Source organism: Meleagris gallopavo, chromosome 3, assembly GCF_905368555.1.
Source record: "Meleagris gallopavo chromosome 3, MGAL_WU_HG_1.1, whole genome shotgun sequence".
Lineage (NCBI taxonomy): Eukaryota > Metazoa > Chordata > Aves > Galliformes > Phasianidae > Meleagris > Meleagris gallopavo.
The window spans coordinates 43,338,377-43,353,995 of record NC_139406.1 but is presented as its reverse complement, the minus strand read 5'-3'; the positions used below and the strand labels follow the sequence as shown (position 1 = coordinate 43,353,995).

At 34.6% G+C, this 15,619-nt stretch overlaps 1 protein-coding gene across 2 annotated transcripts in view; it reads right to left on the bottom strand.

Annotated features, from left to right (window-relative positions):
- PIEZO2 (piezo type mechanosensitive ion channel component 2) overlaps window positions 1–15,619 on the bottom strand; it is a 291,317-nt gene that overhangs the window by 230,012 nt on the left and 45,686 nt on the right. For both annotated transcript variants that reach the window (XM_085220764.1, XM_085220763.1), the window contains exon 2: window positions 8,854–8,949. In XM_085220764.1, the coding sequence (XP_085076890.1) occupies window positions 8,854–8,949 (96 nt within the window). The remainder of the gene's footprint in view (window positions 1–8,853; window positions 8,950–15,619) is intronic.

Genomic DNA, 15,619 nt, shown 5'->3' with positions numbered 1-15,619 from the left:
AGACTATGTTTAACTCCTATTCCATCCTTATTTTATTACCAGCCATGCTTTTTCATTATTACAGACATTCATATATATGTAAAGAACAGTTTTACACTTTGTTTCCGTTTTCTTTGCAGGGTTTAAGTCAGCTTGACTTCTGGCAAATCTCATTTCATCCTAAAACTAGCTGATCTTTAAGAAGTGTTTCTTTATAGATTACCCCTCCCTCCCTTTTACTCATTGCTTGCAAACTGTCTATTTTTTGATGATCTTTTTGGGGATGGTTGGCCAGAAAGTTTAGTCTGGAGTTCACCTCTGAGAGACAACTGCACCTAAGATGGGAGTTCCAAAAACACGATTGCGTTTTTAACTAGAAAATGTCACCACAATGAAATGCTTGAGAGCTTCACTATCTAGTTTCCCTAAACTAATTTTGCAATTAAGGTTAAGAAAACTTAAAGGCTGTTTTTTGTTAACTTTGGATTGTAAGAATGATGATGACCAATTCTCTCTGACGTTAGTGTCCCTCTAAAACCAAATTTAAAAATAACACTGGCTCTTCACAAGTCAATAATTCTTTGAGAAACTGTTTGCAACAGGGACAGATTTGGCTGTACAGCTATTAGAATCCTCATCTCCAATTTATAGTATCCCATAACAATTTCACATCTATTGTGTTATTATAGTATTATCCAAAATCAGCCAGATTTTATTAACCTTCTACTTTCTTTACTTTGGGGGTTGAAACTGATTATCATTATGGTCCTTTTCAACCCAGGCCATTCTGTGATTCTTCTTGCAATGTAATTTGTACTTCTGAATGACTCTACAACAGACGCAGATCACAGAATGATCACAGATTGGAAGGGATCCAAAGGATCATGAACCTCCAACCCCATCGACACAGGCAGGGCCAAAAGCTTCCACATTTACTACTGGACCGGCTTCCCAAGGCCCAAAATGTAGACACATTCCTCTATTTCTCTGAGATACATAAAAATACACATAAATGCACAAAAATGCCAGTTAACAAACTAATACACACATAGCCCTGCTGGTCACAATCAACAGACAGAATTGTGAGATTCTGCATATGCAAGTGCTCACAACAAGCTAAAAGAAGTGCTACCATTTAACTCAAGAAAAATAATTTCTTCAGAATTCAGAAAACAGAACAAAATCTTGAAGTTTTGCTTCTCTGGTATAAAGAGCACTATTTCCTTTCCAACAAAACCTGTTGATTAACTGATCAGTTCTAGGATTGCAGTATACCACGATACATACTCAATCCCATACTGCATCCTAAAACGTTGCTATTTTATGATTTTTTTTTTTTTTAAGTCTGTTATAAAAATTTCATCATTCAATTAAATTTAAAAACATGCCACAAGGTCATTCAGTTTAAAATCCTTTCTTTTTGAGGCTCTACTAGTTCCCAAATTTGAGGAAGCATGCCCATTCAGGACAGCATTCTTGTTAGAGCTCAACTTCCACAGCTAGGTCTAAAGAACACACTTTTATCCTCGTGTTCCTCTAACTAAATCATGCAGAAATTTCTTCTTATGCTTTAGTGGTGTTAGCTGAGAGAACTGTTAACTTAGAACAAACTCTCATAAGTTACCAAACTGTTTCTAGATTAGATTCCTTTTTTATCCTTTCAGCTTCAAAATGTACAAGCAAGAAAAGGTTTATTTTTTATTACTTCCTGATAAGGAAGATAATTGACCAGTTTTTTTTATTATTTTAGCACTTATTCAAAAAAGAAGAAAAGAGACACTTGAAAATTAACTTTTACAAGCTGTATAGAAATGAAATGTTGCCAGCACTCCCATAACAATGATTATGAAAATAGGAAACACGATCCAATCAACCACTTAATGACAGTCCTTGTTTACATTTTCATTTGTGGAAATGACAAAGTAAAGCAACCCAGAAACAAGAATCAGCCCTCTCAGATTGGAATAGCCTACATGGGAACAGCATTATAAAGCAGTGATAAAAGCACAAGTTTTTTTATCATATGCAATAACATAAGACACACAGGAGTTCTGTCCCCAGTGCTGTCACCGCAATCCTTCTTATGAGCACACTTCCACTTAATTGAAGAGATTTTTATCACATTTCTTAAGAAAACATTTTGATATTAAATGGCTAGAGAGCACACAGGATCACTAACAGTTTTCTGGCTCATTAGATACAAGAGGATTTCTGAAGCTGGTTAATTTAAAAAGGTATTGCTTCATTTTCACTCATCCATTTCTAGAACTTCCATGTATAAGCACTTCAGGATTTGGCCCATGGATTATAAATAATGCACATCATTGTTCCCTCCCAAGAGAATACTTATGTTGGAAGTGAAGAAACCTAGCCGAGATGGACTATTTTCAGCCAAAGGATGTTTATGTAGCAGCCTGGCATGCCTCCATAGGAAAATACATGCTCAATCCAGTAGAAACCCACTTTTAATTGCTGAAAAGCATTTTCTGAGTTATAAATAAATCTTCATACCAATTCTTCGGGCTTCTACAAAGACACACAGTAATTCTAAGGACATCTTACATAGCTTTCTGCCCACCATAATAGAGAGTCAGCATCTCTATTATTGCCCAGAGTACTTCCTACTGAGCACTTAAGGATAACAGGTAATAAATCATTTTTGTAATAAAGGAATAAATCACCTCTGTGGTAAAATAGAGATGATAGCATTCTTGAAAGTACAGAAACAGTAAATACAAATGGAAAAGGGTCAAAACTTAAGCTGTGCCAACTAAGACCATGAAGAATTTATTGAAATACGTTTGTAAAAGCTAATTAAAACTAATATAAGTTTTATAACTAAGTATAACTAATTAAGCTTATATTTCTCCTTTCCTAGTGTAGCTAATCCCTAGATTTTAACTTACAACAAAATTAGCGCAAGCCTTCAGATGTACAATTAACTGAATCTCACTCCAAAGCAACCAAGAGAAACCATGTGAGCATTTTTCTTTCTGAAATCAGAGTTGATATCTCCAACCTACAAATTCACTCTTCGATACATACAGCTTAATGAAATCAGAATAACTGAAAGCCTCCAAATTAGCTATGAATATTCAAATTCTACTAATAGTGATGCTGGAAAAACTGTTAGAACTGGCTTAAAAAAAAAAGAAACTTTTCAATCTTTTCTTCTCACATTTTCAATACAGAAAAAGATGTACGTCTACAAATATCACCATTTAAAAGAAACAGACATTAAGGACAGGTCCATTCTACCTGTTATTGAATATATTAAGATGTTACATTCCTTAAGCATTTGATTCTTTGCGAATATACCCATATGTAGCTTTAAATATCAAATTTACCATTAGTAGGACAAGATTTTTAGAGGACTAAGGAGCTAAGTGAATTTTGTTAAAAAATTATAATTAAGCTTGAAATCAGCGTTTTAGCTTTGGGAATATGGCATTTGTTCAGTAGTTAGTTGGGTTGTTGTGTTGTTCTTTGTTTCTTTTTTGTATTTTTAAACTTTTTTTCCTGAAGTCATTTTCAATTGCTTTCTGCATATATACTTTGGGCAGCAGTTCTTGTGCAAGCAGTGTTAAGAATTCTTGAAAACTGAACTGGGTGTTTGCTCCGAAGCAGATGTATTTTTGTACTACAAAACATGCAACCACGAAGTGCAAACATTTACAATTCAGAGTTCAACAATAAACTTTCTTTCATGACAGCATTCATTTAAATTCCCTATCTTTTTTTCCCAAAAATCTCAGTGCCAGATAATGTAGATGAGATTTGAAATTGAACATCTGATTTAAGATATATGGACTCAGTGGATACACAAATGGTCATCTCAGAGCACCATCACAAGAAGCCTACTGTCCAGTGGCTATGTAGTTTAACCCAATCTATAACTTAATTATGTTAGTTAAATGACTAAAGTTATTGTTATATTTTAGAAAATTAGTGCAACTGAGAGTGAATGGTCTGCTAATAAAACAGATGCATTAAACTCTAGCATACGCATAGGAGAATTTTTTACATTGGTAAATCAAAATAATGTTTGTAGAAATATTTTTTCTATATTCATTTGGATCAACAGTGTTGAAAACTCCTGGATTACACACAGTGATTTAAATTTGCCACTGTAGCCCTTCTGCATTTTACAATTCTATGCAGATTATTCCAGATCAGAAGCTCTTCCATATTTGCAAAAAAAAAAAAAAAAAAAAAAGTCTATTCCATTTATTTACCATTGTTTCAAAGATACTCAAAATAATCCTCAATTAAAAGTTACTTTAATTTGAATTTTTCATCAGTTTATCAATCTGCACATTTGCAAAAAATCATTCTTACTGATATGTGGTAAATTAATATTTTTTGCACAGAAGAAAGAGATGTTTTGTTATGCCAAGTATTATCTTCATTCAGAAAGTCCAATTTCTTTTGCCACTAACCAATCAACAAAATCCAGTTCATACCTGAAATTAAGTATTTTTTTTCTAGTTTATAATCATACTGGCTGGCTTCAGTGTCTTACTGTTCATGTCATTCATGTCTAGTATACCAGAAATAAAGTTAACAAAACTAACTACATAGAAACACACCTCTAGTACAGAAAAGAGTTTTTTAAAAGGGAAAAAGCCACATAAAGGTGTCTAGCTAGTAATGCTAGATTGCTAGAGAATCTAAATCAGAAGTTGGAAAGTAGGATTTTATGAAGTTTACAGTCTCTTTCCTCCAGTGAACTGAATAATCAGCGACTCACTTTGAGATAAATTATATAGAAAACCACAGCCCAAATCACATGGCTCTACAATGCATTTTGCTGTTTGATATCGGTGATTACAAAGATGATTAAGTATTACAAGTAATAGACAGAGCTTAACAAGACAGTTAACCAAATACATTTTCAGCTGCACATAAAAGTTCATGAATACAATTTCCCATATTCAGCTAGATCTATGGACAATTAAGAAATACTTCAGAAAACAGCATGTTCAGCTAAAACTCAAATAACTCAGAGTTTCAGATCTAACTGAAGGAGGTGTTTCCTTTACTTTAGAAGATGTTGGTATTTTTGATGGGGCAAAGCAGCGTGATATCTTAAAGCTGATATACTGATCACATACAGACAGGATACTGAGTCTCTTCCCCACAAACAAGGATTAATAAAGTTTTATCTTAGTAATTAGTTTTAAAGGATATTAAATGTTTAAGAAAAAATAGAAAAAAAAAAAACAAAATTTATTAAGATTTAAATACTAACCAAAATGTTTCAGAGAATATAGAATTTTTTCCCCAGGGTATCTAGAGGTTCAGGTTTCTTAAAAAAAATAATAATAATCTAGGTTGATATCATCTATTTCAGACTATAACTACAGAGTTTATAATTGTGTTCTATAGTTTCTTCTCTATTGAGAAAACCCTAAGTGCAATGGATAGAAGTTGCCTAAGATCAGTAACTGCTAGGTATAATGTGATGAGGTGAGAAGACAGATAGAAGAACAAGAGGTAGGAAAGTTGGTCAGAGATTGTGACTGGGGAGTAGAGCAAGCCAGAAGACAAAGAAAGAAAACATTCATGGAGGGAAGACCAGAAAACAATTTTATTTATTTATTTTTAAACAAAAGACTTAATCAAAGGCAACCAAGGCTACAGGAGAAACAATGAGTTAAGCAAAACACAAATAGGAGAAAAGACCAGAAATATTATTCGTGTGAATGAAATGGAAAGGATTTAAAAAAAAAAAAGAAGAAGAAGAAGAATACATGGATAATATATAGCCATAGAGAGTTTTGTGCTCTTTTGTTTTTGAATGAAGTTTGTTTTACTCAACTTTTGACTCTCTGATTTAATGATGGTTTGGCTAGTTTTAGTTAAAATAGTTATATATTTCCCTTTTATTTTCCATCCTCTGGACATCAAAAAAATCCTTCCAGATTTTCTAGAAAGACTCACATACACACTCACACAGAATTAAAAAGGTCACAGTTATAGTAGCCCAAAATGGTTACATTCAGACATATTGAATCAACTCTAAAAAAGAGAGGATAAGTGCATCTCGACACAATTACTCTTGGCATCTAAAAAATGGCTGTTTGTCCTGTCAGTCACTTCTTGTGGTTGAAGAGGGGCAGCAAAAATAAAACACACAAAAACAACAGGGTAACTGCACATTAACCAGGAAGCTGCACCCAAATTCCTCAGTGGATGCTTCCCTCTCATCTGTCACCTTCAGCACTTTCACGAGAAACTTAAGCACACCAGTGCTGTAAAAATGACTGACAGCCTTACCTAGAGTGGGATTTCCTACCTTTTATGCTTGTTTTATTTATTTTTAGCTCTATTATTACTGGCCCAAAGTAATACTGGATACTTACACAGTCAGCATCAGCTACACCTACTCAGTTGGTACAGGTGCTGGCCCAAAGTCAATATGTTAGTTTCTTAGACTGACCAATAGCAATGGGGTGTAAAATGATGTGGGGAAGTAAAAGGGTACGGAAAGACATGACAGAAATCCAGGAAATACAGATGCTAAGCAAATCTCTTTCACTCCTGTACAGTAACACTTCACGATGATGGCTTCTTCAAATAGAGGTGAGATATTTGAACTCCATAGCTAATAGGCAGATCTCAAAAGAGCCCTAGTTTTCAACTTACTTATAATTCTGCCAAGACATTTAAATGCTCTAAGACTCAAAATTTGGTCTAATTCAGATTTATCTCTGTCATGATTTTTATTGGTATTCCACATGATAACATCATACTGTAAGCTCTCAGTACCAGGGGAGGCTGTAAGCAATTCTTGGAAATCTGACTTAGCTCTACCTATAACTCATCCCATTTATATATAAAAACTAAGAGTACTATTACCTTCATGTAATTCTTTGCACTTCTTTACCTTTAGTTCAAGTGTAGAGACTGTATAATCTACATTGCATATACCTCTGTCGGTTAATACCACTATAGTCACAGGAAATAATTACGAAGTAAAACCAAAAAAAAGAATGCAGAATGGGTTAATTCAATACAGATACTCGTCTAAATGAAGTAAGCCTGTGGCAGGATATAATTTTGGTAAGTTTTTCAAATATTTATAAAAAGGATCTACATCTATCCTAGCTAAAATAAACGAAAAACAGTGAGTCATCATAGTTAGGATAGGTCTGCATGGCACAGATCTAACTCTGCCTTGCTTCTCTCTGCACGAATCTGAAGGTGGTCTTCCTTATACAGAACCCCTTTACACAGGCTGGGTAAAAATCTGCACCAGCAGAAACTTTACACACAAACAGGTGGTTCTCTTTATTTTTCTCTCCTTTCTACTTATGCTAATGGTTAATGAAAACAGTAGTAAAAGTTGGTACAATAAAAGTTATATTTCCACTTGTGAAAAATCAATATTGGTACTGCTACTATACCACATATTAATGAATAGTTCATAAGCTATTTCTGAAACTTCTCCTTGCTTCTCAGTAAAAAGGAGAACAACTCACACCATTACTCTAAAGCAGAATAGATTCCCCAAGAACTCTTCTCACAGGATTCAGATTTTTGTACATTTCTCTCCTTAGGGAAACAAGATCGATGTTTATATTCATATGCATGATACAAAAAAAATGGATGCTTAGAAGGAGAACTGTCTATTACACTCTAGAGAAATCTGGGAAAACTTTCTGGAATCCCAACAGTTGTGGTTTATTTTTCCTTTTTCTTTAAAAAAGATTTTTTTTTAAAAAAAAAAAGGGTAAGAATTTCAGAGGTCCTGTAAACTCAGATAATGCTATGCTTATAGTCTAGATTTCCCAACTTGTTTCTTTAAGAAACTCTGTTGATTAAAATAGTAAAAGATGATAAAAATTTCCCATAGCCATGAGATTGAATTTGTGAGTAGAATTATGACAAAGTCAGCATCAGAAGTTTTTTATATGCCTCCTTTACACTGGTAGTATCATGGAACCAGATTGTTTTCTAAGGTACGTCATCCTTCACACTATTTACATAAAAAAGAGATAAGTATTTTACTTTAGCATTGTGCAATATTATTTCTCACTGTTGTCTGAAGTAGAATCAGGTAAGCATGAACAGGAATGATATGTTACATTAGTACACTGAAGTTCAGTCATCTGCAATCTCATCTGAGAGGCTACTAGGTGAATAATACGTGAACATATCCTCACTGCAAATTCCCCTAACAGACTGTAAATCCTCAAGTTTCAATACTGTAACATACACATCCCGGCTATCTTTCAAGAACTCACTTCTTTATGCAGACAGAAAGTGCCTTACAAACAGCAAAATGTAATATTTGATAGAAACAGTTTCTGTCTTCATAGGTTTGTACAATTGCTTTCATATTTACAATTGTAAAAGTCTAATAGGTATGAGATACATGGATGCTACTTGTCATCTCTACCAAAAAGAATTTATTATTTTTTACTAAGACAGTTGAATAAAATAAATCAGGGTAACAACAGAGTTTAAATAAATGCCTAAAACATAGCAGAATAAAAAGACAGAGTTGAAATTTAATTCTTAACAGTAACTACAAATCCAGTCCTTTAGGCATAGTAAAGATGCCTTTGGGGACTCAATTTTTCTACCTAGACCATTTCACTATTCCAGTTGAAACAGCGCCATAAAACTCTCAGTACCTAGCTGCACCTTGTGGGGGGGAAAAAAAAGAAATGAAACAAGCATCAGGCTTGAAAGTCCTTCAGCACCTAAGCCAACTTATAGTTTAACTACAGCGTCTGAGTTTATAGCATGTATTACAAATTAGCTCACCTAAAGAGGAAAAAGACTTCCTCTTATACTACTAACCAAGACTTTTGCAGGCACTGTGTCCACAACAGATTCTTAAAAATGAATCAAGGAACATCTTACCTTGCATCGTTGTTTTTGTGGGTTCTGAAAACAAAGGAATGAGCAGGAGGTAGATGAGGTAGACAAAGGAGAGTCCATTGTAACGGAAAGCACAGGCTGTGAGAAAAGAAGAACATACAGCTTAATAAAGGTAATGTAATTTAACAGCATAGAGTAATCACAATTTGAATTTCTTATTTACCATAACAACTTTTCTTCACTTTAAATATAATTTCTATGCAAGTCTTTAAGTGTCTGCTTAAAATAAGTAATGAAATTAAAACTCTTGAAGTATTCTTATATTAATAAACATTTTAAGCTTAGCACTAGAGACTCAAGCTACAAAGACTTTGTATGGAATGATGTACAAAGTCAGTTGCTAGCTCAAAGTTCTACATTTCTCAACTCAGAAAGCCATCCTCCATAAAAATATACAGAGATGCATAAATCAGAATTCATGCGCTCTCTTTAAGAATATACCAGTATCTAAGGCAAAGGATCAGTGTTATCAGTTGGCCTACTACCACCAGCAATAAATTTATGAAAGTTAATAACAAACAAAAATAACTTGGCTGTGACTTAAGTTCAGTACATTCCCTATTATCATATCTTGTTTCTTGATCTCCGTTCAAGTATATTTTTTCCCTCAAGAGATTAGTGTTTTAGAAAGCTACTCTGCCACTGCAAAAAACTATGATCAAACATATTTTTAGCAAGATAGAAAAGTAAAAAATTGCTGCAGCACAGTTACTCTTCTGCTCTGTGACTTAATTTGACAAATACATAGATTCTTAGGTAGAATAGACTCATTTGTAAGGGACCTACAAAGGTCATTGAGTCCAACTGTCACATTACTATTATGAGCTTTCTCCAAATGCCTCTTAAACATGCACAGTCCACCAACCACCTATCTAGAAAGCCTGTTTTTGTCTCTAACTAAAACCTCTCAGTAAAGGTCCTAATGTCTAGTCCAAACCTTCCCTAATGGAGCTTTGATCTATTCCCACACATCTTGTCACAAGATGCTAATAAGAAAAGATGAGTACTTCTCTCTCCAGTTTTACCCTCCAGTAAGCTGTGGAGAGCAAAGGTTGACCTTCTTATCTTCAAGTGTAAAAACCCAGCGTCCCCAGCTGCTCCTCTTCATAGGGCATTCCCTCCAGCCTTTTAACCAGCCTTGTTGAACTTCTCTGGATGCATTCAAATCCTTTTTACATGGAATTCCATCAACAGATAAAGCACCTGCACGAACGATTTCTTGGCAAGCCAGGTAGCACAGAAATTTCTGGATATTTGAGTTACATTGGTCAGTTTGCACTATCAGTTCTGTCTCAAAGTTACTGCAATTGTAGCATTTAAGGTTTGTTACCTCTCCTCAAAATTGTCTAGTCAATTAACAAAATTAATTTCAGAAGAATTATTCTTGAACCATATTTATCTTTAAATTTACTGCTTTCTATTTCCAGAACTGAGGAGACCATGTACTCAAAGCTTTTTTCCTCTGCAACTATATAAACTGGACTATTAAAAAACATTATTTTCCCTTATCTTCATACAGTTTTTTGCAGAATTATCAAAGTATTTTGAAGATAAATATATATATATCATTATAAGATATATCTTACGTATATATAAGATATATGTATATATACTTATTTCCTAAACTGAAAGTGAATTTTTTTAGTATCCAGGAAGCCCTTAAATAAACTCAGCTTCTTAGAATAAGGTGGTTTACAGTTTTGTTTTGGTTTGGTTTTTGTTTGTTTGTTTTTTGCTTTTAAACTTTAGGGCACCTTCCCTTGGAGAAAAATGAGTGCTCTCTAACACATAAAATTGAATTCTCCATTCATAAGTGATTATTTGAAATATTTTTGTTTTAATGCATAACACCGTACATATCTATCCATTTCTATAGATGGATATCTTTTAAAGCCAGGGTCACAGTGGCATTTAACACAAAATTATGACAATTTAATTCATCTTTATCCCATAGGAGTCAGAAAATAAATGTATATGAAAAAAATATCATGCATAAAATTTTTAGCAAAGAGTATCAGAAATTCATATCAGAATATAAAAGATAGCTGCAGAATTATATATTTCTTGTATTTAATCATTTGATCAAAGAGATAAATTATATCAAATTTTCAAATTTATCAAATATTCCACCAGGTACAGCTTTGGAGATCTGTAAGCAAACAATTAAGACCTAATTTGGATGACTGAACTGGGCTAAAATTAGAAAATCATTTCTTTCAGGCACGTGAACAAGTGAACAAGACACTGTGTACACCCAGTATAACACAGTTCTGGAGTTAAGGACCAAATTGTAAAATAACTGCTAAATCAAACAAAATCAAAATCCTGCAAGTCAAGGTGCTGTACAAGGCCAGCCTTGTATGTATGTCATGAATAATCAATTCTTACAGGAATACAAGATTCCCCTGGATTGTCAATCAGATGCTGTCCCAGTGACATGATTATTAGGCTCTTCACTTGTCCTCCAGTAAGACATTACACAGAAAGTTTCCATATCTTTAGAACATTCAAAACTTTAGTTTGTTGCTGTTTTTATGTAAAATTATATATATTTATTTTAACCTCAAGCATTTTATTGACATCAGGCTAATCAAGGCTAGTAGGTCCTGCATTAGGCTCCAGACTGCCTTACAGTGGCAGTCCACCACAAAAGCTCCAGAACATCTTATTCTTCACTGTCTAGGGTTATAAGCTCAGTCAGGGCTTGGAGAAAATCACCCCAGCAGGCACAATCCTCTGAGGATTTGCAGGGAGGCCACAGCCTCAACCTTTCCCCAGGCAGGTCCCCGATACCCTGGTCACCCCACTCCCTGGCAGGGTGGGAGGACAGGGCCTAGCTACCTGCCCTGAGGAAGATGGGGGTGAGCCCATGGCCTCCGGTTTATTGTTTGGGGAAAGGCCTATCACCCTGTACAATATATGTACATACCTTTATCCATTCCACAATTATGAACAAACTTAGTTCTCACTGGCATTAATGCTCAGTACAGATTTTATGGGCAATGTTTTAAAGTGGGGTAAAGTGGATCACATTGACTTTGCACAAGTTCAAGAATGAGAAAATTTTCAATTCTAAAAAGAGAGAAGGACAGTTAAAATGTATAGAATAAGAACAACTCCAAATAAAGAACTTGGTAAGGAAAATGAGTTAAAGAAAATAAGAATATATATTTATATACACTACCAAATATTGGAGATATGAAGTCAAGACCTGAGAAGACAGTTTTACTGCTATTTGGAGCTGAATACACTTTTATTAAACTTTCTATTAATGCCCTACCTTAATATCAAGCACAAAGATGAGAAGAAATGAAAACAGAGTTTTACTTCTTTTTATATGGGTTCATGCACAAGTGCTCTTGAAAACCTACAAAACTACAGACACTGATCTTACACAAAATATTAGTAAAAGAAAAATTAGTAAAGTTAGTAAATTGTCCATTATTTAGTTACAGTCTCAGGTGCCTTCACTGCTCAGAGAGGGGTGTGTTTGAGGAGAAAGCCCATAAATATCACAAAGCTTAAGGTTAAGGCTGTATGGCTTGTGCTTTTGTCTATGCATTATCCACATAATCAAGTGGTGAAAAGATAAGCTCATTCACTGTTGGCTGGATAGAATGATCCATTATAAAACGGGCACACAAGTGAACCTCTTAGGAAAAAAAAGCAGCAGTCACTCGTCTCCATCTGTCCAGCTACAAAGGAGAGCAAGACCGACATCTGTTTCAACTCAGAGACAAGTGCAAACCTTCTATATCTGCTTTGATTTCTCACTTTCACCTAACACAGACATGACTGAGAGCAGTAAAAATAATAAAACAAACATACTTAAAATTAATATTGTTGGTCTAAGAATGTGTATCACCATGTTCTGAAGGTGGAATATGCCATTACAGTTTTTATTTCAGAGATACTCTGATTTTTTTCTACAAAAAACAAGGAGAAAATTGCCACTCATTGTAACATTAGATAAACAAAATAAACAAAAATAAATAAAATGGAAAAAAAACCAGCTATTTTTATGAAGAAAATTTCAAATGTGACAATGCCTTACAGCATACAGTGTGCAGTGAAGAACAACTCCAGCTCAGGGTAAGTAACCTCTTACATCATTGAATACTCCTTCCACATGGTTCATAACGGCGCTTTTATAATCACATTTTTTCACTGTTCAGTGTCCATCAAGAGAGATGACTGCTGGACAGTGAGTATTTTTTCAGTGTATTTATTTGTATTTACTCCTTTTTCCTCTTTCTTTCTCGTGTCAGTACATTTTTTGTCCATCAGAAATCATCTGGAACCAGTTATAACTTTGTGGCAGACTGTCTTGGAACTGAGTGCAGCGAGAGAAGACAGAATTTTGTTCTCTCTTTCAGCTCTAGAAATACATTTCTGGTACAGAAGTCACACTTCCCAGTTGTTTTTGAAATGAGGAAAATGGACAAAAATCTCAGATGCGAGCACAATACAATCACCTTACTAATAATTATATATTTTTAAAGACTATTCTCACAAACCAATCCAACGTCAATAAGCTTCTTTGACGTGACTAGGTATACAAACATTTCTGAAGCAAAAATCATGATGGATACCACGTTTTATCATAAGAAAAATCTATAGCATATTATAACTCATTTAAAATTCAATTGCAGACTTCTACTGTCCCTTGTATTGCCTTTAGTTTTTGACCTTTCTACATGGTGTCAGTAATTCCTTACTCAATAAATGAATCTGACAAAGTCAGGTTGTTGTTTATTTTTTGTTTTTTTTTTGTTTGTTTGTTTGTTTTTGTTGTTGTTGGCTGGTTGGATTTATGATTTTTTGATATTTCTTTACTTTCAATTCCAGTATTTTCCATCACAGTAGTTAAAGCTCATTCCAGGCACTCTTTCTTCTTCGCCCACCCACCTTGCACGAATAACACACGCCAAAGTAAATTCCACTCAGAAAACAGTGGTTCCAGACTCTGCCCCCAAAAACGGAGTTGGCAATGAACTTCCCTTTTTTACATGACAAAATTAGACGGCAAATCTGGGATCTATGTCATCCTCGGCCTTCAATCAGGACAGAATGCCAACCATGAAAACAATGAATGCTCAACTTACTGAGCTCAGTAAGACTGCCCAGTTCTCATCCCTGCTCCAGTAGCTGCTCAGGAATTTTATCTGATGCCTATTGTAACAGTAAATGCATGAGCTTGTTTTTTCTCTCCAAGGCTTCCATTCTCTTTCTAGGAAAGTAACTGGGAACTAAACAAACCACTCTGCTCCTCATTCATCTTCCTGGGATGAGAAAAGCATGTTCCTTGCCCCCTGGATACCCGGAAAGAGCAATCTGCTTGTGCTGCTACAGTTGCATAACCCTGACAAGACTCAAACTAAAAATAACAGCAAACAAAGAACATAGACGATGAACAAACAGTGCTGCTAAACAACATCAACCAAGGACAGATATGGAGACACTTGTACAAGAGAGAGATTTCCACAAGCAGATCTCAACCTTCAGTTATAGCCACTAAGAATCTGTTAGTTACCAGGAACAGCTACTGTGCCAAATTCTCCCAGCAATTAGAAGTGAAATTTTCAGCATATGTTTCTAATCCTCCACAGCTATCCAAACTCATCATCTTTTAAAACACAGAAGTCATCATAAATCAACTGACATAAGATGCAGAAAGCAGCATAACTTTTTTTTCTCCAGCTGTTGCTGATGCTTACACTAGTCCTAAAAAAACTCTGAGTCAGAGGAAGAACGTGGCAAAAAAACTAATGCAGACAAATGCCTCTAAGGAATATAAACATGACTAAACATCAGAGAGGTGTTAACACTAAGAAATATAAGTGTCATTAGTGAAGTTACAAGTAGGAATGCAGTGTTTAAAACTCTGCCATTATTTATTCCAGTAACAGATAGATAGACTTCCTTTCTTGGTCCATCAGTGGAAAAAGAGCTCAGAAGGTTGAAACTGAAACTCATAAATCTGGGTGATGACACAATGCTTCAGAGTGTGCTACAGAGCCACTGTGTTTACCAGAGGAAACAGAATTTCAAAAGTAGTTATCTCGAGGATATGTCAATTGTGTAAAAAAGACTAAAATTCATAGTTCTCGTATTCACGCCAAGTTGATGTTTCTTGTATAAAATAATACATGTTGTTGTTTAAAGAGGAATTGTGCATTTCTTTCTCCCTTTAAAAATATGCTAAGCATTTTTCCCCTATTGTGAACACATCAAATTTTAATGATAGAAAAATATGCTCAGGAATACCATGAATTGCCTTGCAAAGTATTTGTCCTAACAAGGTATCTGCTGAGGATTCTGGGGAATCACGGAATCCTGAGAGATGTTGGGAGATCTTACTACTGGAAATCTGTTTTGATCAATAATTATTTAAATCCTAATGAATTTCGTCTAAACATGATCATAGTACATACTATGAATTTGACAGCAAGCATATAATCACATAACAAAGCAGAAAAAAATCTTCATTTTACATTCATTCCGAGTAGAAACATTCCCGAAAAAATCACAAGGCACATATTAAAACTGTATCTGTTTCTATACATATAACTCAAGAATTGCTTTCTGCATTCACAATATAACAATCTACATTTGGTCATCATTCAGGTTGCCAAATCTCTGGTGCTTGTGGGAGGTCTTCTATGAGTTGATACTCCATTACAGGGCAACTGCAGCAATGTTTTATTCCCCTGGAATAATAATTGCAGAAACTCCTCCAGACCTTAGA